The sequence below is a fragment of the Babylonia areolata genome, chromosome 2, assembly GCF_041734735.1.
Source record: "Babylonia areolata isolate BAREFJ2019XMU chromosome 2, ASM4173473v1, whole genome shotgun sequence".
Taxonomy (NCBI): Eukaryota; Metazoa; Mollusca; class Gastropoda; order Neogastropoda; family Buccinidae; genus Babylonia; species Babylonia areolata.
Window position 1 is genome coordinate 23,558,640 of NC_134877.1, and position 21,323 is coordinate 23,579,962.

General features: G+C 40.2%; 1 protein-coding gene across 1 annotated transcript in view; it reads left to right on the plus strand.

Moving 5' to 3' along the window:
• LOC143279364 (equilibrative nucleoside transporter 1-like) overlaps window positions 1–21,323 on the plus strand; it is a 67,870-nt gene that overhangs the window by 35,581 nt on the left and 10,966 nt on the right. Inside the window, exons 3-8 of the mRNA XM_076583387.1 lie at window positions 6,456–6,679; window positions 7,536–7,681; window positions 13,563–13,657; window positions 17,206–17,256; window positions 19,480–19,565; window positions 20,673–20,721. Coding sequence (XP_076439502.1) covers window positions 6,456–6,679; window positions 7,536–7,681; window positions 13,563–13,657; window positions 17,206–17,256; window positions 19,480–19,565; window positions 20,673–20,721 — 651 coding nt within the window. The remainder of the gene's footprint in view (window positions 1–6,455; window positions 6,680–7,535; window positions 7,682–13,562; window positions 13,658–17,205; window positions 17,257–19,479; window positions 19,566–20,672; window positions 20,722–21,323) is intronic.

The window sequence follows — 21,323 nt, forward strand, 5'->3', positions numbered from 1 at the left end:
GCGTCCTCGCTGTGCCCTCCATTATCTCATGCTGTTACTTTTCAGACGTTATGTAGCCTTCATTCGAGATCATACTGCTAATATATTTATCTTAAGGGGATGGTTAAAGTTCTTTAACGACAGTGCAGGAAATGGGCCTTCAGACCGAAGAACGATTTACAAACCGACATGGGAACCAACGGATATTTCTTGATCTCGTGCTTTCGGCACCTGAACTTCTTTTCTTTTCTTTTTTTCTTTCTTTTTTTTTCTTTTTTTAAATACCCAGTGCTTGTGGACGGCCAGTGAACTCAAGGTCGATAAGATAGTCTGCCAAGTTGTGGATTCTGCCATCAAGTGATCCATTTCCATTCTGTTCCAGTGGTCGGAAGTAGGCTTATTTGAGCCGGAGGGGGAATTGCTGTGTCACGCTAAACTGACACGAGTAGCAAAATGGCTGATTGAACACTTCCGCTGGCGTCAGTTAGCAAAAGGGCTCAAAGAAGGCGTACGCTATCCATCTAGGCCACGCGTTATTCACGAGCCGGAAAAGCACATGGAAAGGATGGATGGATGGATATTTTCAGACACAACGCAGTTGAAAAAAAAAAAAAAGAGAGAAAAAAAAAAAATTGTTTGAAATCGATGAAGGACTGTGTGGAATCGTAGACTATAATTTTTGTACGGCAAACATGAAACCGTGTATGGTTATTGTGTGTTCGTTCATGTGTGTTCGTGTGTGTGTGTGTGTGTGTTTGTCTGTATCTGTGCTGTGTGGGTGTGTATTAGTGGGTGGGTAGGTGGGTGTTAATGTACGGGTGTGTGTGTGTGTGCGTGTGTGTGTGTGCGCGCGCGCACGTGTGTATGTGAGAGAGAGAGAGCATGCATATGAGAATATTCATTTCTTTCTTCAAATGAAACGGTCCCGGAGCCGTGTGTGCGTGCCTCTGTGTGTATGTATGCTTTGATTTTTTTCTCTAACTTCTAAGGAAACTTCCTTGGAGACGTTTGTGTGCGCAAGACTGTGTTGATGTGATGAATAGTGAGTAGTTGAGTGAAGTGGAACCAAAAAGCATGGACATGAATCAACCCGAATCTCTTCTTTTCTCTCATTTTCTCTTTGCTTTCCGTTCCCCCAAGCCCTCTCTTCCTTCACCCCCCCCCCCCCCCTCCATATATATTCCATATATATATATATATATGTGTGTGTGTGTGTGTATGATATAAGTGTGTGTGTGTTGTGGATCGCAGGAAACCACTTTTAGCCCCACTTTGTACACGTGCACATTTCAGACACGCCATACATACATGGACAATCGCATTCGCGCGCGCGCGCGCGCGCACACACACACACACACACACACACACACACACACACACACACACACACACCTCCACCACCACCTCCCACCCATCTTCCCATTCACCCCTTCCTCCACCCAAACCGTCATATCACATTTATTTTCCTCTGCTTGAACTTCCCTGTGTGTGTGTGTGTGTGTGTGTGTGTGTGTGTGTGTCCCTTTTGTTTATCACCATCTGTCCGACTGTCTGTCTGCTTATCTCTTTGTTTTTCTTTCTTCCCTGTAATATTGTTTCTCCATGTCACCTCATGTTTGAATAAACGCGAATATGTAGTGGGCGCGTTGTGTCGTTTGTGGACGCTACGTTGTGTGTGTGTGTGTGTGTGTAGAGAGAGAGAGAGAGAGAAGACAAGGCAATGGTTTATTTCTTTGGCCTCCGGCCCGTAACAAAGGGAGTGAGGCACGAACAAAAATATTTGGTAATGAATCAGAGAGTGATAACATAATATCTTTGATGCGCATGTGACTCTTACACACACACACACACACACACACACACACACACACACACACACACACACACACACAATCTCTCTCTCTCTCTCTCTCTCTCTCTCTCTCTCTCTCTCTCTCTCCACTCCCCTCTCTCACACACATGCACAAGCACATATACACACGCACATATATACACTCGCGCAATTAACAGAGAGAGAGAGAGACTGGAGGTTAGAGGATGAGGGCGTCTGCAGAGGTCGAACTGATCCCGTCGGCTGTGTTCATAGGTTAGGATTGGGGACAGTAAACAACGTAGAAATGCGTGTTGTGCATTATTCAGGAAAGGCAGGAATCTCTGTTTTCTGAAGCTACGCAGAATGAATGTATCGTTTTTATATTCTGTATCTGTGTGGAAATCGATAGGAGACTTGAGAGGAATCGCCTGTATTGGTTGGTAGTTATGTATGTATAGACATCAGATTAATTGACACGATCAGTTAACGGCCGACATTGCGTACGTGTGTGTGTGTGTGTGTGTTTGTGTGTGTGAGGGGAATATTTCATGGTAAAAGAGGCAGAATTGATGAGAATAGTGTGTGTGTGTGTGTGTGCGCGCGCGCGCGTGCACACACACACACACACACACACACACACACACACACACAGACACACACACACACCGTCTAATATCACTGATTGTGAAAAAAACGCTGAACTAAAGAACGAACATACACGCGCGCGCGCACACACACACACACACACACACACACACACACACACACACACACACACACCGTCTAATATCACTGATAGTGAAAAGACGCTGAACTAAAGAACGAACACACACACACACACACACACACACACACACACACACACACACACAGAGACACACGCGCACACACACACAGAGACACACGCGCACACACACATTCATCGCTCTCTCTCTCTCTCTCTCTCCCACCCTCCCTCGCCCCCTCCAACCCCCCACTCTTTCTTTCCCCACCATCAGTAGGTGTCTCATTATCTTGTCGATGTCTCTGTGTGATTTAACAATTTGTGAAGAAGGATCCACGGTGTATTACGTCATTGCAGCTGAGGTCTGACCCGTGTCAATCAGTCCTGGCTGGTGTGTGTGTGTGTGTGTGCATGCTTGTGTGTGTGTTTGTGTGTGTGTGTGTGTTTGCATGTGCGTGCGTGCATGTGTGTGCATCCAACCACACAGACACTGTGTGCATTATTCAGAGGCAAAGCGATCAGCAGGAAACTCTGCTGCCCACAGAAGAAATTAGAAATGGGATTTAAAAAAAGAATATATATATGTGTGTGTGTGTGTGTGTGTGTGTGTATTATGATTATGTATCTATATGAAAATTGATAAGAGATCGATGAGAGGAATTGCCAGAGTGGGATGGGTTGGTAGTTAGATATGTATGTGGAGATATAAGCAAATTAGACCTTCTTGTATCTGTGGTGGTGTCCATTTGTTTGTGTGTGTGTGTGTGTGTATTATGATTATGTATCTATATGAAAATTGATAAGAGATCGATGAGAGGAATTGCCAGAGTGGGATGGGTTGGTAGTTAGATATGTATGTGGAGATATAAGCAAATTAGACCTTCTTGTATCTGTGGTGGTGTCCATTTGTTTGTGTGTGTGTGTGTGTAAGAAGAGGAATTTTATAATTGTTCCGTCACACATACTGGTGATTGCAGACATTGTCAATTCACATTTGAATATTTTCCTTGAAAAGGGAAGGGGAGGGGGATGAATAGTGAGTTGTGGGGAAAACCAGGTAAAGGAGGGTGGAATCAAAGATGGATGTCTGACATACATATTGAAGTACAGATACTTCTTCTGCATTCGTGGGCTGCAACTCCCACGTTCACTTGAATGTACACAAGTGGGCTTTTACGTATATGACCGTTTTTACCCCGCCATGTAGGCAGCCATACTCCGCTTTTAGGGGGTGTGGATGCTGGGTATGCTCTTGTTTCCCTAACCCACCGAACGCTGACATGGATTACAGGGTCTTTAACATGCATATTTGATCTTCTGCTTGCTGTATACACACGAAGGGGGTTCAGGCACTGGCAGGTCTGCACATATGTTGACCTGGGAGATTGGAAAAATCTCCACCCTTTACTCACCAGGCGCCATCACCGAGATTTGAACCCGGGGCCCTTAGATTGAAAGTCCAACACTTTAACCACTCGGCTATTGTGCCCATCAAGTACAGTTACAGAAAATTACTTAATGAACTTCGTAAAAGAGAAGTCATTAATTGAATGTGAGAAACAGCTGATAGTGAATGCAAACAGTCAAAAACATCAACGGTCCCAACCACTTGTGATGACAACCTCTCTGTGCAGATAAGTCTTCATCAAATCATAACGATAATGATAATGAATTATATGCTTAAGTGTCAGATCACTGAAACAAATGTACATGTCATTAGGCCAATATTTAGTCCATGATGAATTAGATAATGGTCTGAAATTTAACTTAGAACTGGTCTGCGAATCAGATCGAAGTCTGAGAGAGTCCACTGACGAAAGTTATGATAATTTGTATGATAATATAATAAAAGTCTAATTGTGTGTGTGTGAGAGAGAGAGAGAGAGAGAGAGAGAGAGAGAGAGAGAGAGAGAATATTACAGAATGAAAGAGTGGAGGGTGCAGAATAACCACACTTGCACGCGCACATACACACACACGTGCGTGCGCATACACACATACTCATTCTTTACCCAGACCCTTCTCTCTCTCACACACACACACACACACACACACACACACACACACACACACACACACACCACACACACACACACACCACACACACACACACCACACACACACACACACACACACACACACACACACACACACACACACACACACACACACACACACACACACACCACACACACACAGAAGCACGCACGCACGCACGCACGCACACACAAAAGACCTTCCTGGGCATTGACAATAAATATTTCAAATGTTGAAGTGCATGTCTGTCTCTCTCTCCCTCCCCCTCTCTCCCCCTCTCCCCCCTCCTTTTTCCCAAGCCACCCACACAGACGCCGTGTGCATTATTCAGCAGCAGAAAAATCAGCAGGAGCTGTGCTGTCCACAGAGATTTTTTTTTTTTTTTGGTTATTGTTGTTGGTTTTGTTGGTGGAGAAAACAATCAATGACGAACTGACAACAAACTTGGATGCTGTAACGATCGTGAAATCAAAGCTCTGTGTGTGTGTCTGTGTCTGTGTCTGTGTGTGAGTCTGTGTGTGTGTGTGTGTGTGTGTGTGTGTCTGTTGGTGAGTGATTGTTGTATCACTTCGCTCTCCGTCTTCCTTCCTTCCTTGCTTTCCCCTCTCTCTCTGTTTCTTTCAGACTTCACTCCTCTTGTCTGTCCATCTCTGGATCTCCCTGTCATTGAGAAACTGACAAACGTGGCCACTGTGATGATCGATGATCGTGAAATCAAACGTGTGTGTGTGTGTGTGTTAATCCATTTGTGCATGCGTGCGTGCGTGCGTTTGTGAATGAAATCAGACCACACTTTGCATGCACGTGTGTGTGTGTGTGTGTGTGAAAGAATGTTTTGAAGTATGCATCTGTTTGTGTATGTTTGTGTACATCTGTGTGTGGTATGTGTTTGTGTGTGTGTTCGTGCATGTGCATGTTTGTGTGTGTGCAAATTGTGTGTGTGTGTGAATGTTGTGAAGGGTGGAGTGATGCTGGGATCAGGGTGACCATGCCCTTGCCAGGGCTCAGTCCATATGCTTTTCCAAATTCATTTGTCATGAATATTTATGCACTTGTGTCAGTGTGCGTGTGCATGTGTGTGTGTGTGTGTGTGTGTTAGCGAGTGATTTATATTATTTGGTTCTTTTTCTTTCTCTTCAGCCTCTGCTTCTGTTACCAGCCTCTCGGTGCCTGATACCCCTTGTTCTGTCTCTCTGTCTCCCAGTCTGTTTGTCTGTCTCTGGGAAGAATTCATTATTCTTTTCTTTTTTTTTTCTTTTTTTTTCTAAACTCTCTAAACTACTGTCTGGTGTTTTGCTTCACTTGGGGCAGGCTTTTGTGGTGATATATATATATATATATCCCTGTTTTTCCATACATTTCAGCATTCTGTGTCTTTTATAGGATACATTGTATTCTTATGTATACAATGACTGTGATTCTTATGTATTGTCTATGTGTTTGACACCACAAACTATATTTCTCTTTGGAGGCAGTAGAGTGTTCTGGACTCTGTGTGAATAAAGTAATCTGTATTCTGACCGTGTGATTAAATCATTCTGTATTCTGATGGTGTGAATGAAGTATTCTGTATTCTCACGGTGTGAATGAAGTATTCTGCACTCTGACTGAGTGATTAAAGTATTCCATACTCTGTGTTCTGACTAAAGTATACTATACTCTTATGTGTAAACTGACTGTGTGGAATCTTCTTCTTCTTCTGCGTTTGTGGGCTGCAAAACTCCCACGTTCACACACGTACATGTACACAAGTGGGTTGGGTTGGGTTTTTTTTTACATGTATTACCATTTTTTTACCCCTACCATGTAGGCAGCCATACTCAGGGGTGGGGAGGGGTGTTTTCGGGAGGTGGACTGTGTGAAATAAAGTATTAACTGTGTGTGCATTCCAATCGTGTGCAGATGACAATGACGAGCGCCAGCAGTTCCTGTCGCCGGTCAAGCTGGACCCGGGGTGGGAGGGCACGGACCGGCCCCCCGATGAGCTCAACTTCCGCACGCTGGAGCGGGTGGAGGAGATGGAGCGCAACGAGCCGCGGGACCGCTTCTTCATGGTCTACTTCATCATGGTCGTCCACGGCATCGGCATCCTCATGCCCTGGAACATGTTCATCAACGCCAAGTCGGTGAGTCGGTCGTTGGTTGGTTGGGGGTTGCCTGCCGGAGGATGTGGAGGAGTATTTGTATTTGTATTTGTTTTTATCACAACAGATTTCTCTGTGAGAAATTCGGGCTGCTCTCCCCAGGGAGAGCGCGTCGCTACACTACAGCGCCACCCTGCGTGCAGTTTTATTTGTTTTTTTCCTATCGAAGTGGATTTTTCTACAGAATTTTGCCAGGAACAACCCTTTTATTGCTGTGGGTGCTTTTACGTGCGCTAGGTGCATGCTGCACACAGGACCTCGGTTTTTCGTCTTATCCGAATGACTAGCGTCCAGACCACCACTCAAGGTCTAGTGGAGGGGGAGAAAATATTGGCGGTTGAGCCGTGATTCAAACCAGCACGCTCAGATTCTCTCGCTTTTTAGGCGAATACGTTACTTCGAGACCATCACTCCACATGTTGTTTTTGTTTGTTGTTTTTTTTGTATATCTATGATAGATATGCTGAGCATGCTGGTTAAGCTGCTGGAAAAGCATCAACCTAGTGGTGGTGGTGGTGGTGGTGGTAGTAATAGTTGTTCTTGTTGTTGCTGCAATGTACCTTTTATTTACCTGTGTGCTAGCTGAATCGGTAGCGTAAGCAGCACTGACTTGAATTTGTGGACCTTGTGAATGGAGAGACTTACCACTCTTTACTATTTATTATTATTATTATCATTCGTTGTCGTAGTAGTAGCAGTAGTAGTAACTTATCTCCCTTGTTATCTTTGGAGCTTTAAAAAAAAAAATCTGATGGTGAATGTGTTGTTGCATAGTCAGAAGTTCCGATTTAACAAGAAGTAGGAATTCCATTTTTTTTCTTTTTCTTTGTCTGCATAGTATTTTGAAGACTACAAGCTGAACCAGGGCAATCAAACGACGGAGGAGGTGCAGGAGTACCGGACCAACTTCATGTCCTACATAGGAATGGCCGCCCAGTATCCCAACTTCATCATGAGCTTTGTCAACCTCTTCTTTCAGTGTGGGTGAGTAGTCATTTCTGGTGGATTTTTTTTTTCTTCCAGTGTTTTTGATTGGTTTCCATTACCTTGTGTTCGAGCAGGTGGCAAAATGGAGCAATTCGTCGAATGTTTTTGAGTGTTTCTGGTTTGTGTGTGTGTGTGTGTGTGTGTTTGAGTACCCAACTTCTCTTTGAATACCCACTCTGTGTGTGTGTGTGTGTGTTAATGAATTTGTGTTTGTGAGTTTGTAGGTGTTTGTGTGTGTGAATGAGAGAGTGAGTGAGTGTGCGTGTGAGAGAGAGAGAGAAGGACCCTCCCTTTTTAAGTTCTTTTGTGTGTGTGGGGGGAGGGGGGGTGGTCTTTATTTATATGTTGGCTTTTGGCACTGGTTGGTTTTTGAAGGAATTATGTTACCTGTAAAAAGTCAGCCCCCCGCCACTCCCCCCACCCTCCACACATGCACGCACGCACACCCTCCACCCTCAGCTCCCCAGAGGAAAGTCTCTCATTTGTTGGGTGCCTGCACTCTTACAGCCATGACTCATCATGAAGTGTTTCAAAGCAAACGTTGTGAACAAGGTCAACAAAGCTGTTACAGGATTTTTTTTTTTTTTTTTTCTTTTTCTAAATTATCACTAAAAAAAATTTGCAGAAAAGACTCGCCATATCTGAGGGCACACCGACTAAAAAAAAAAAAATAAAAAATAAAAGCACAAAAAGCAAGCAGACTTTTTAAGCTCACTTGTTAATGATGAAGTATGAATCTGCACAAGCAAAGTCTCCATCACAATTTGGATTAGTACCATGATTCTACCGACATCTGTTGTATTATTCATGTTTGTTTGTACTTAATCAGCTGTTGTATAGCAGGGGGAGAAATTGCAGGATGATTTTTAGTTGTTCTGGGGAGAAGTAGTTGATAATATAAAAAAAAAAAATTTTAATTTACTTATCCCCTTTACCCAGAAAGGGCCATTACCAAGATTTGAACCCGGGACCCTCAGATTGAAAGTCCAATGCTTTAACCACTTGGCTATTGCCCCCGCCATTGACTGTCAGTCAGAACCACAGCTGCCAGAGAACTCTGTCCCACAGTGACACGGTATCATGATTATGTTATTAATATCAGAGGGTGGAATGCCACAGATGACCAGTCAGGAAACTGTCACAGCCTATTTGATTTGTGTCTGCACAAAGATTCGGCACTGTGTTAATACTTGTTGTGATTGTCCCCACCACCCAGACAGACATTACTACTACACGAAGCAAGGCAGGGATGTCACTGTCACAGTTTTGGTATTGACTGTCACTCACAGCCACTGCTGTCAGAGAAGTCCGTACGACAGCGACAGCGACACAACACATTATTGATATGAAAGGGTGTACGGGTGTGTTTGTTGACGTTGTTTGGTGTATCTGACGCATGTATGTTCGTTTATGCATAGCGTTTTATTGTCAACACCACAGTCTCCCTGCCTGGAAGGTGTGAGCATCAACCTGCAGTTCATTATTGACATCGTTGTGATGCAGTGTGGAGTGCCCCAGATGACTGGCCAGGATCAGTGTCAGTATCAGAAGCTCAAGGAGGCGTCACTGCGTTCGATCAAATCCATATACGCTGCACCACGTCTGCCAAGCAGATGCCTGACCAGCAGCGTAACCCAACACGCTTAGTCAGGCCTTGAGAAGGGGAAAAAGAAGGAAAAAAAAAAAATATATATATATATATATACCAGTATATATATATATAAAATAAAAATTAAAAAATTTAAAAAATAAAATAAAAAATAAAAGTAAATAACAATGAAAACATTTTTTTAAAATAAAGTAAATAAATAAATAAATAAATAAATAAGTAGAATTTTTTTTAAATAAAAATAATAACAATAAAAATAAATAAAATTAATAAATAAACAGATTAAATGAAATAAAAAATAAAAATAGATAACAATAAAAAAAATTTTTTTTAAAATAAGATAAGATAAAAAAAGTAAAAATAACAAAGAGATTTTGGCCAGGAAAGTATCAGGAACCCTTCAAGACCCCAGCCAGTCACTCACTGCCTGGCCTGTCATTCTTCTGTCTAGTGTGTACCTACCTGCATGTTAATAGGTCAGAGAGTGGCAACATGGATGATAGGAGGTAAATGCCAATTCCCACAGACATATGGGATCACTCATTTTTCAATGGTAGATCTATAGAGACCACAAGGGAGATTATGCTACTCTTTGTTGCCTTTCTCATTTTGGCATGGATTAAAAAATGATAATAATGGGGGGAAAAAAGAGGGAAGTTATTATATTACTGCTTGCTGTCTTTCCCGTGGATTGAAAATAAAACACCCCCCCCAAAAAAACCAACTTGACTCATGCAGGGTTGAGATGTGTTTTCCTTATCCAGTCTGCTTGCCAGATGTGAGGTTTATTTGGGAGGCTCATGTGTGTAAACAAAGTGAGTCAATGTAATAGCCCTGATTTTTGACTCACTTGTGTAAACAAAGTGAGTCGATGTTTTAACCCGGTGTTCGGTTGTGTGTGTGTGTGTGTGTGTGTCCGTGTGTCTGTGTGTCTCTGCAAATACTTTGTCAGCTGACACCAAATTTGGCATAAAAATAGGAAAAAATTCAGTTTTTTCCAGTCATCTTGCTTAAAACAATATTGCACCTCTGGGATGGGCACAAAAAAATATAAAAAAGACGCCTAATTATATGCAAACTGCATTTACTGTTATATTTATATTTTTTGTATTATCTAAACTTGGCACTTTGACCTCTTATTCTGACACAACAACAAGAGGAGTCATTATCATTTTTTGTTCAAACAGGAACTTCTTTTGCTAAGCATGGAATTTTTATTTATTTTGCAAACGTTTTGGTGCAGATAGCAAAAAAGGGAAATTACTCTGTAATTAATGCTAGAGGACTTAATTTATCACAAGTGAGTCTTGAAGGCCTTGTTTTGTTTGTTGTGTGTGTGTGTGTGTGTTTGGTAAGCCTTACCAAAATAAATCTCATTGGAAAGTGCCAGGTTTGGCTTAATCAAGGTAACAGCAAGCGCATTCACCACACTCCATTAATAATGACAGTGCCTGACAGAAAAGGACACAGGAAGCCCTAAACATTTTAACAGTCGTTTTACTGTCAAACTTTTATTTCTTTTTCAGACATTTTTAGCACTTTTTCACATACAGATTGACACACTGATTGATAGGTGTCATTTATATCATTTCAGTGAAAATTATTTGTTCTGCTCAGTATGGAAGTTACATGATGCATACATCTGCCAGAGCAGCAAAATTCTGTATGTGTGGTAATATGATATTAATCTGAATACTGTGGGATTTTACGAGAAAAAAAAATTATCCTACTCAAACAAAACTTTTTTTTTTAAACATCTAATACATAATAAGGCTTTTGTATAGCTGAGACACAGCAAGACTGCCAAATACTTTTTCTTTTCCCATATAACAGTGTAGGTATTTTACCTTATCTCAGTCTGTTTTTGTTGTGTGGTTTGTTTGTTTTTTGTTGTTGTTTTTTTTAAGGAATCTGATAACACCAACACTTGTTGTTGTTTTTTCAATATAACAAAGTTCATTTGTCGTACCACCTTCAACCATGAATTGATAAAAAAAAACAATGAAAGAAAACAACAGCTGGTGATATAAATAATAATCCATCTTCTCCCCCCGGTGTGCGCAAAATGAATGATCATGATTGCCAGTGTAGCCATCTGTTCTTGCCCATTGTTCGTAATGGTGTACTGTGTGTGCATCGAATGTACGTATGTATGTTCTTTGTTGTACGCACTAGCTTGTATGTGCATATATGTGTTTATTGTACATGATTGTGAGTTGAGGACTGAGTGTGTTTCGTATGCGTGTGTGTGTGTGGATTGTAAAGCGCTTTGTGCAATGAGACAAGCGCTGATAAATGTCCAGTTATTATTATCATTATTATTATTATTATTATCACATGGTCAGATCAGTGTAGACTAGCCTGGAATCACTCATGGTGGTAAACTTCAGCTGTTCAAACCTGACCCCTCCGATGGGTTTTACCCATTGACCTAAAAATAGGTGAATAGCGCATGCCTTCTTTGAGCCCCTTCACTAACTGAAGCCAGTGGAAGTGTTCAATCAGCCATTTTGCTACTCAAGTCAGTACAGCGCAAAGCGGTGACTTCATATATGTAGCTGAGCGCTCAGCTGGTTTTACAGCAAGCTTTCAATTTGCTCTCAGCGTTAGTTAAACTGACATACCTGTGTGTGCCTCCACAGCAAGTTAGTGCTACGTGTCACTGCACTGTTTTTCGGTAATAACTTTGGTAAATAAACCATTGGCAGATATCAATCAAGACACAACATTTGGCATGTTGTGGGGGCAAGCATAACACAATTTCATCGAAAATACATTTACAGTTCAGAAACTACCACCAGTTAGCAGACGACTTCTTAACGGACTGACAAGCGGATAAGAGTCTCATTATGGCGTTCAGTTGGCTTCAGCTTTCCTGACCAATGAGCTATCCATCTATTTTAAGAGCAGTGCTTTATCCCCCCCTGATCATGGATATGGGTGTCATTCTAGGCTAGCTTTGAATGACCTCCAGGGGTAAATTTAGCCCAGTTAGAATCATTACAGGCTGTCAAAGTAGGACTCCGCCACATCTGCTTCTGTGAAGTTCAGAAAGACTGGAGGATGGGGGTCAGTTAAGGATACCCCCCTCTCCCTCCTCCCCCACCCCTCCCCCTCCACTCTCATCCCCCTTTCCCCTGTTCCTTTTTTCAAAAGCTTGATCAAACCTGGAGAAAGGCGGTCTTGACTAGCCGTGCAAATGACCCTGGGAATTATTTGAGGCTAGCCCAGAATGACTGTGGGGTAAAGTGCAGTAGGCAGTTACACCGGCATTCCATACCAAAACTGTTCTGGGCTGATCTTCCTTTCTGCTTAAATGTCAAAACAATGAGAAACCTGTTCGCTTTCCAAATGCCAAAGTATAACCCAGTTGAGCACAGTACAGTATAGAAAGTAAAGACAATTTTCGTTCATTATTTAATAGGAGGAAAGTTACTGATACTATAGTGGCATGCAAAGATTATACAGAACATTGATTTTTATAAAAAGACCTTGCGTTGCTGTCCCAGAGTTGACTTAGCCACAGTGGGGCACGCTGGCTGGTGTCATTACGACAATAGATTTATGAAATTATGTTTATTATAGGTTTGTTATGGGGATGATAAAGATCAGTAAAGTGGTTGGTTGTGTTCTGTCTTGTTGTCATTACAATGATTTCATTGGCAGCAAAGTGGACTTCACTTTGCTGTTTGTGTGTGTATGCATGTGCTTCCACACATACACGCATGTGTATGTATGTGTGTTTGTGTATGTGTACATAATCCATTCATCCATCCATCCATCTGTGTCCATACATACAAAGATGTTCTATCCTCTCTCATGCGAAAAACATGCATGTATGCTGAATGCATGCACATGTACTATACACGTAAATGCATACACATGCACATATACCACACAGTTATGCTTGCATACCCCAGTGCGGGCTTGCTATTAGACATGCACATACTGATACTCATTGACGTTGGTTAGTTCAGTTATTAAACTGATACTCTTCACAGAAAATGAACAACTCAAAGACTAGTCAAAGACACACACACACACTGATACAAACTCATTCACAGCTGTTCATTCAGCAAACACACTGATACCTTTTCACAGAAAGTGAATGACTCATAGACACACACATGCACGCACGCAGGCACGCACACATACTGATACAAACTCGTGCGCATTGCACTGATGCTTATCAAAAGTGACCAGGACTAAATCATTTGTGTGTGTTTGCGCGCGCGTGTGTGTGCGTATGTGTGTGTGTGTGCATTGTAGAGGGAAGCCAAGTACTCGGATCGTCACCAGCATCATCATCATGGTTTTCGTCTTCATCGTCACTGTCATCTTGGCCATGATCGACACCAGCGAGTGTGAGCACTTTTCTTCTTCTTTTTTTTTAATAATAAATTTTTACGTGAGGCAATATTAGGACATTTAAAAACAAACACAATGATAAAATGAAGCCAGCAGATCACCTAAAAAAAACACACAAAAAAAACCCCAGCTACATGGCTGATAATAAACATATATACATAATATATATATAATTATGACACTCACAGCAGGTGGATGGTCAGGGTGAGATTAAAATCAATCATATATGTTCACCGAGTCAAGATGAGATTAAAATCAATCATACATATGTCCACCGGGTCAAGTTGAGATTAAAATCAATCATATATATGTCCACCGGGTCAAGATGATATTAAAATCAATTATATATATATGTCCACCGGGTCAGGATGAGATTAAAATCAATCATATATATGTCCATTGGATCAAGATGAGATTAAAATCACTCATATATATGTACAATGTAAATTTGGACAGTAGGGTGTGTTTTGCTCAAGAAACAGAGAGGGATGTCTTCACATGAGCACACAGACTGAGTCAGTCACAGGTCACTTGCCAGTTATTTTGTAACCTCACAAGAATCAGAATCAGATGTCATATGTAAATAGTTTTCTTTTCTTTTCTTTCATTTGTTTACATATTTACGATATTCTTGTTGATTTCCTTAACACTGATAACTCTAATTTGGAAAGAGCCTTCACGCTTAAACCTTCAACACAAACCTAGCTATTGGTGCCAGAGAGCACGTAAGTTTGACAAGAGAGTTTTGTCAGTGCAAGCAGACTAGACATGCTTTTTGTGGACGTCCACCAATGATGTCCACTGATAATGATGGCACATGGCATCATCATCATCATTCACAGTTCCTGAGAAACGACAACCATGACGAACAATGTGAATTGGGACAGGACAGGACAGTACAGTACAGTACAATACAATACAATACAATACAATACAATACAATACAATACAATACAGAACAGTACAGTACAGTACAGTACAATAGATCTTTATTCATCCATATGGAAATTAAATTGTGCATCAACAGGCTCGTCACTCACCCTTCTCAATATCTCAGCCCGCACCCAGGTCCAACAAACTCGCAACATGACAAATGTTGGACAAAAGATTAAAAAAAAAAAAAATCAATGTATAATGATAAAGCAAAATACACACAAGCAAGTAACACAACACAGCGGGCACATTTCCCACACTACACACCCAAGTCTCCTTACCCTGCACACACACACACACACACACACACACACACACACACACACACACACACACACACACACACACACTGTAAAATAACATGGATATGAAGAAACACAATATCAGAACAAGAAATTTTTCTATAAAATAATTATCAATTGTTAAATGGCAGGCTCAGTATTTAAATGAATGCAGTAACATCAATATTGTAAAAACTCGTGATTCGCAGTAGGGTGTAGTGGGTTGGTTGGGTTTTTTTTTTTTGTTGTTGTTGTTGTTGTTGTTTTTTTTGTGACAAAAATTGGTGAGGGTTGGAGTAACGACATCACGGTGACTCAGTGTCAGCTGCAGATCATGTGCCTGTTGTTTTGTATTCTGCCACAGCAAACTGAATGAGATATCACAAATAAATTAGTTGTTGTTGGGGAGGGGGTTGGGGGAAGGGGTGGGGGGGGGGTTCTGTTTTATTTATTTGCATATTTATTGTTAATTTCCTTTCATTTCCAGATTTTACATGCATAAAGAAAAAATAAAAAGGAACGGAGTCAGGTGTTACAAGTAATGATGTTGTTTTTTTGTTATTGTTTTGTTTTTGGTTTTTGTTGGTTTTTGTTTTTATTCTTTCATTTGTTCACATCATCATCATCATCTATCCCTTGACCCGTGGGTGGGTCGTTGGGGCACCATGGATGACTGCCTGGTTAGCTCGCGCCACCTGCCTCGGTCCTCAGCAGCCCTTTGAGTTGTGGCAAATGGCAGGCCCGTCCACTCTTTGATGTTGTCCTCCCACCGCTTGTTCACATATTTCTTGTAAATTTCCTTTCATTTTCAGATAGGGCATGACTTTTTTTCTTTTCATTTTTCTTTTCATTTTTTTTCCTTAAGAGTTTAATATTCAGTCTTATTTCTAGACCTGTATCTACAATTCCTGTCATTTTCATATTTGTGAATTTCCTTTGTTTTTAGATTTAAGTTTCAGTAGCTCAAGGAGGCGTCACTGCGTTTGGACAAATCCATATACTCTACACCACATCTGCCAAGCAGATGCCTGACCAGCAGCGTAACCCAATGCACTAAGATTAAGTGGTGGTGGTTTTGTTTTGTTTTTTTATATTGAAGTATTTTGATTGTTTTTTTTCCAAAATGCAGACTGCTTTTGCATCAAACAGTTACTCCGGTTGACAAAGGTAGAAGAACTACCACAAACTTGTCATGTAGTAGTATGGGATGTCCTTGAAGACGGTTTGGATTGAAAGCATGTGAAGACCTTTTATATGTGTTTTGATTGTGGAACTTGTAGCGTTTATAGTCTGGCACAATTTTACGTTACTGATGAATAGAGAAGTAGTGGCAGCTGAATCACCATGTACTCAAATATCAAATTTTGTGATTAATTGACATTTGCTTCAGTATAGAACTATCAAGAGTGAATCTAGAGGCATTTTGTCATGGGGGATTACATACCATGTGACCTCTGAGAGACCAAGGCTAGAAAACAGACACGCACACATTCACACGCACACGCACATGCACACACACACACACACACACACACACACACAGAGCACATGCCACAAGCTCTCAGAAAAAACAACAACAATAAAAAAACTTTAATAAAATGTTGTTGTTTTTTTTAAAGGTGTAGAGGATTCAGGCGTAGAAAGGCTTTTTATTGATCTTATTGTAACAGATGTGGCACTGATTAAAATGTATATGGAATAACTGAGTGTCTGTGCGTGAGCATTTGTAGGAGTGCTTTAGCAGAAACTAGTTCTGTTCGAGTGGCTTAGAAAATAATGCATAAAGGCTCTCTTTCTTTTTTTCTTTCTTTCTTTTTTTTTAATTAAAAGTGCAACACATACATACAAAGATCAAGAAAAGTTATAAACAAGAAATAAACAAAAATGAAAGCATCACAACTTGATTTGAGAAGGTTGCAAAAATAGTACAGGGTAGAATTATTACCTCTGTGTGTGTGTGTGTGTTCATTGTTTTATTGTTTTATTCTTTTTCTGGAATAAAAGAGTTTTGAGCTATGAGTTTTCTCTTCCTCGCTATCCCCCTCTCTCTCTGTTTATCCATGTGTGTATGTGCGTGTGTGTGTGTGTTGATGTGGTATTCTAAACCTGACAATTCAAAAATCACATCCATCATTGCTGATCTCTGGCTTTTTAAAAATCTGGAAATGATGTGTGTCTTTTTTGTTGTTTTTTTGAAAGTCAAGAAATTAACAATGTTGGTGTTTTTGTTGGGTTTTTTAGTTGTTTTTTTGTTGTTGTTTGTTTGTTTTGTGTGTGTGTGTGTGTGTATGTTTAAAAATGAAATCAACAACTTTGTTTCTGATTGGCAGGGCCAGCATTGTTTTTCTGGGTCACGTTAGGATTGGCCGTCATCCTCAACAGTGAGTGCAGTCAGCTTTGTGTTGTTGCTTGCTTATAAGTTGTATCTCCCTGACTCTTTCGATCCCAGCAGAGGTTTCAGCCACAGTGCATGGGGCCATCACATAACCAGTTGTCAGGCATCGTCTTGTGATTGTCAAAACTTTCCTTGATCAATGCGTCCGGCAGAAGAACAATCACTGTGAGTCGTTTCAGGGGAGGGCGGAACCTGCCTCCTGTCCGGGCGTCAACTTTCCTTTTTGTTTCTTCTTCTTCTCCTTTTTTTTTTTTTTCCTTCCTCCAGTAATTAATGTTGATCTAATTGCATGTTTTTCGACGTATATGTATTATACTAAGATGATTTCGATGATTATCTCACATACAGAATCCACACACTCACATCAGAGCAAACTAAATCACAGACAACTGAAAACACATGCATAATGTTAAAATATTCACTGAAATTGTCCATGAAAACTGAATATTCAGACAAAGAACTTAGTGTATTCGGAAGAATACTACTTTGAATACATTTAGATGTACTTACATATATTAATCAAAAACTGACATGTTATATAGAAGAGAAAAAAAAAGTGAAAGAAAACAGAAGGAAAAAAAGGTTTTTGGTTTTTTTGGCCAATGAAAGGTGGTGTGTGAAAGCACAAAAAAAAAAAGAAGAAGAAAAAACCACTACGTTCTGGTGCTCAATGACCTGTATGCAACTGAGGCCACAAAAAAAAAAGAAGAAAAAAATTGTCAAAACTTTGTTTGCAAATGGCAGCTGCATTGCAGGGTGTTTAAAAGCAGTTTCTCTGTGTACGTTTTAGCTTGATTTTGAAGCGTTTTGTTGTACGTTTTGTAAAGAGGACAGTTGTTGAGCAGGGCGACATGGGCATGCGGTGCTGAAGAGGTGGATAGAATTTTGTTTGATTTGCTGCTTGTCGGTGACAAAAGCCGCAGCAAATGATTGCACTTGATTGTTATGTCTGATACATTTATGAGTATTTCAGTACTATTTCCACTGATAGAATAGAGAGACTTGATTCGTTTCAAGAAAAAAAAAGAAAAAGAAAAATTCAAAAGATTTTATGTACTTTTTTTTTTCTACTAAAAATGTTGGTTATCTTCCCATGAGTGATGGCCTAGAGGTAGCGCATCCGCCTAGGAAGCGAGAAAATCTGAGCGCACAGGTTCAAACCATGGTTCAGCCACCGATATTTTCTCCCCCTCCACTAGACCTTGATTGGTGGTCTGGACGCTAGTCATTCAGATGAGGCGATAAACCGAGGTCCCATGTGCAGCATGCACTTAGCACATGTAAAAGAACCCATGGCAACAAAAGGGTTGTTCCTGGCAAAATTCTGTAGAAAAATCCATTTCAATATAAAACTGCACGCAGGAAAAAAAAAGGGTGGCGCTGTAGTGTAGCTACACGCTCTCCCTTGGGAGAGCAGCCCGAATTTCACACAGAGAAATCTGTTGTGATAAAAAGATATGTAAATACAAATACAAATGATTGTGAACTGTCTTAACCTGAACTGGATGAATATTATTTTCACTATTCAGTTTCCTTCAGTAAAGCTTATACACACTTTTGAGCTTTTTTGTGGGGTTTCTTGGGACGAAAAATACTCACAGTTCAGGGAGTCAATGGGTGAAGGGAATGAATAACAATTACATTGTTATGACGACAGTGGCGTTTAGACTGCATTTACTGACGTAGCAGTTGTGATGTTACAGATGATATTCACATAGCATGTGCAGCCACAGCAACCATTATGTTACAGGTGACGTTTACATAGTACGTGCTATGTTAGCAACCATGATGGAGGAGATATTTAAGTAGCATGTACTGCCATTGCAATCATAATGTTACAGGTGATATTTACTTAACATTGACTGCTTCAGAACTGGAAATATGACAGATTTTATGTTACATGTGGCGTTTACATAGTATGGACTGTGTTAGCAACCATGATGTTAGAGGTGTTTAAGTAGCATGTACTGCCATTGCAGTCATAAGGTTACAGGTGATATATAGTTAGCATTGACTGCTTCAGAACTGGAAATATGACAGATTTTATGTTATAGGTGACGTTTACATAGTACGGACTATGTTAGCAACCATGATGTTGGAGGTGTTTAAGTAGCATGTACTGCCATTGCAGTCATAACGTTACAGGTGATATTTACTTAACATTGACTGCTTCAGAACTGGAAATATGACAGATGTGCGTATGCTGCAGGTGCATGTGGCATCTATCAGAACAGCATTTATGGGGTGGCTGCCATCCTGCCCATGAAGTACACCAATGCTGTCATCTTTGGCAATGTGAGTTCACTCACATACATGATAAATGTTTCGTTCAGTTCAGTTTGATTCAAAATACTTAATTGTCTGCTTCAGCCAAAACAGAAAATTTTCTTTAAAACAGTCGTGTTGTTGTGTTTCCTACAAGTCTGTTGTGGTGTTTCTTATTCGGAAACTGTGTTTCTTTGCATATATTTTATTGTATAACTTTGATTTTTTTTTTCCCCAGATAAATCAAGCTGCTGTGTTTTATTACTTGATTTCGTGTATACACTATAAATGGCTTGTTGTATCAGAATCTCTGCAAGTCATGTTTGAAGGGCTGTAAGCGATAGAATTTTTATCGCATGCTCATTGTTGAAATAACAAACTGGTTGGGTCTTCTGTATGCCTGTGGGAAGGATGGCCCCAGGCTTTATGATGAGCAGGTCTTTTTGTTGTTGTTTTGTTGTGTGTGTGGTGGTTGTTGTTTTTTCTTCTTCTTCTTCTTTTTCAGTGTCATTGTAGTGACTTTTTTTTTTTTTTTTTTTTCATTCAGACAATACAAATATACTGTGTACATTAGGAAGTAAACACATGGTATTTCTCTGAATATTGACAGTTCAGTATAATCAGATTCTTACAGGCAGAGCAATAAATATTTGTGAACATATTGATTCTGTGTGACGTCATAAAAGCTTAGTCTTCCACCACACGTGTGTAAGGTACCCATTTCTGCATAAGTCCATTTTATTCCTTAGTTATTCTAAAAACATAAACTGAAAAAGAAGGCATACCTGGCAACTTTGCAGGCCTTTTTTTAAAGTTCTTTTATGAACATTAGTAATGTTGGCATCTACTTAATTGATTCTACCTACATTTGTATGCAAAGAATTTGGCTATCAATAAAATATGTGAGAAGAAAGCCATCGCTGTTCGTTCTGTTATCATATCCAGACAGTACTAATGCATGGTTGAGAAACACTTTTCATTATTGTGATCTTTATGTCAGAAATTTCAGGGTCTCAAAGTTATGGTGTGCCAGATATCTAGCAAAACTGTTGAACACTCTTTTGGTGTGTCAGAAGCTGACCAAGCTTTGTGGATGACAATGTTGATTTTTTTCCTTTCATTTTTTCTATTTTTCAGAATTTCTCTGGAACTTTTGTTGCCTGTGTCAACATTCTGGCCATAGCCTGTAAGTTTTGTGGTTGTTTCTGTTAATTTTTTTTTTTTCTGCCCATTTCCAACCTCTCAAAGTGCTTTACAATAACACATCAATCAAATAGAAAGCACACAAGAACACGTATTTGCACAGGCAAGCACACACACACACACACAAGCAGGTACTTGTGTCCTGTTGATTGACTTTCAGCACCTCACACACAGACAGAGACACATGCATGCACACACATGTACATATGTGCATGTTCAAACTGTGTGTATGTGACTGGGTATTTTTGGGTGGGATTGATTGTGTCTATGTGACTTTGTTTTAGATATTTTAGCATTGTTCTATTTTCAATCTTCTTCATGTCATAATTGTGAAGCACATAGTGCTCTGTAGTTGAATGCTATTAAGGTGTTTTTTAATCATGATAATTATAACGCTGACAGTGGAAAAACTGATAAGCCACAGAATTAAACTTTTGTTTTTATGAGTTAAGTTGATGTTTCTGTGCCTTTACTTGATGCTCATATGCCTTATTTGCTAAAAATTTGGTTGTGTGCATTACAGATTAGTATTAATTTGTATTGATTTGAGCACTATATTTATTTGATACGTTGTGGATGTATATA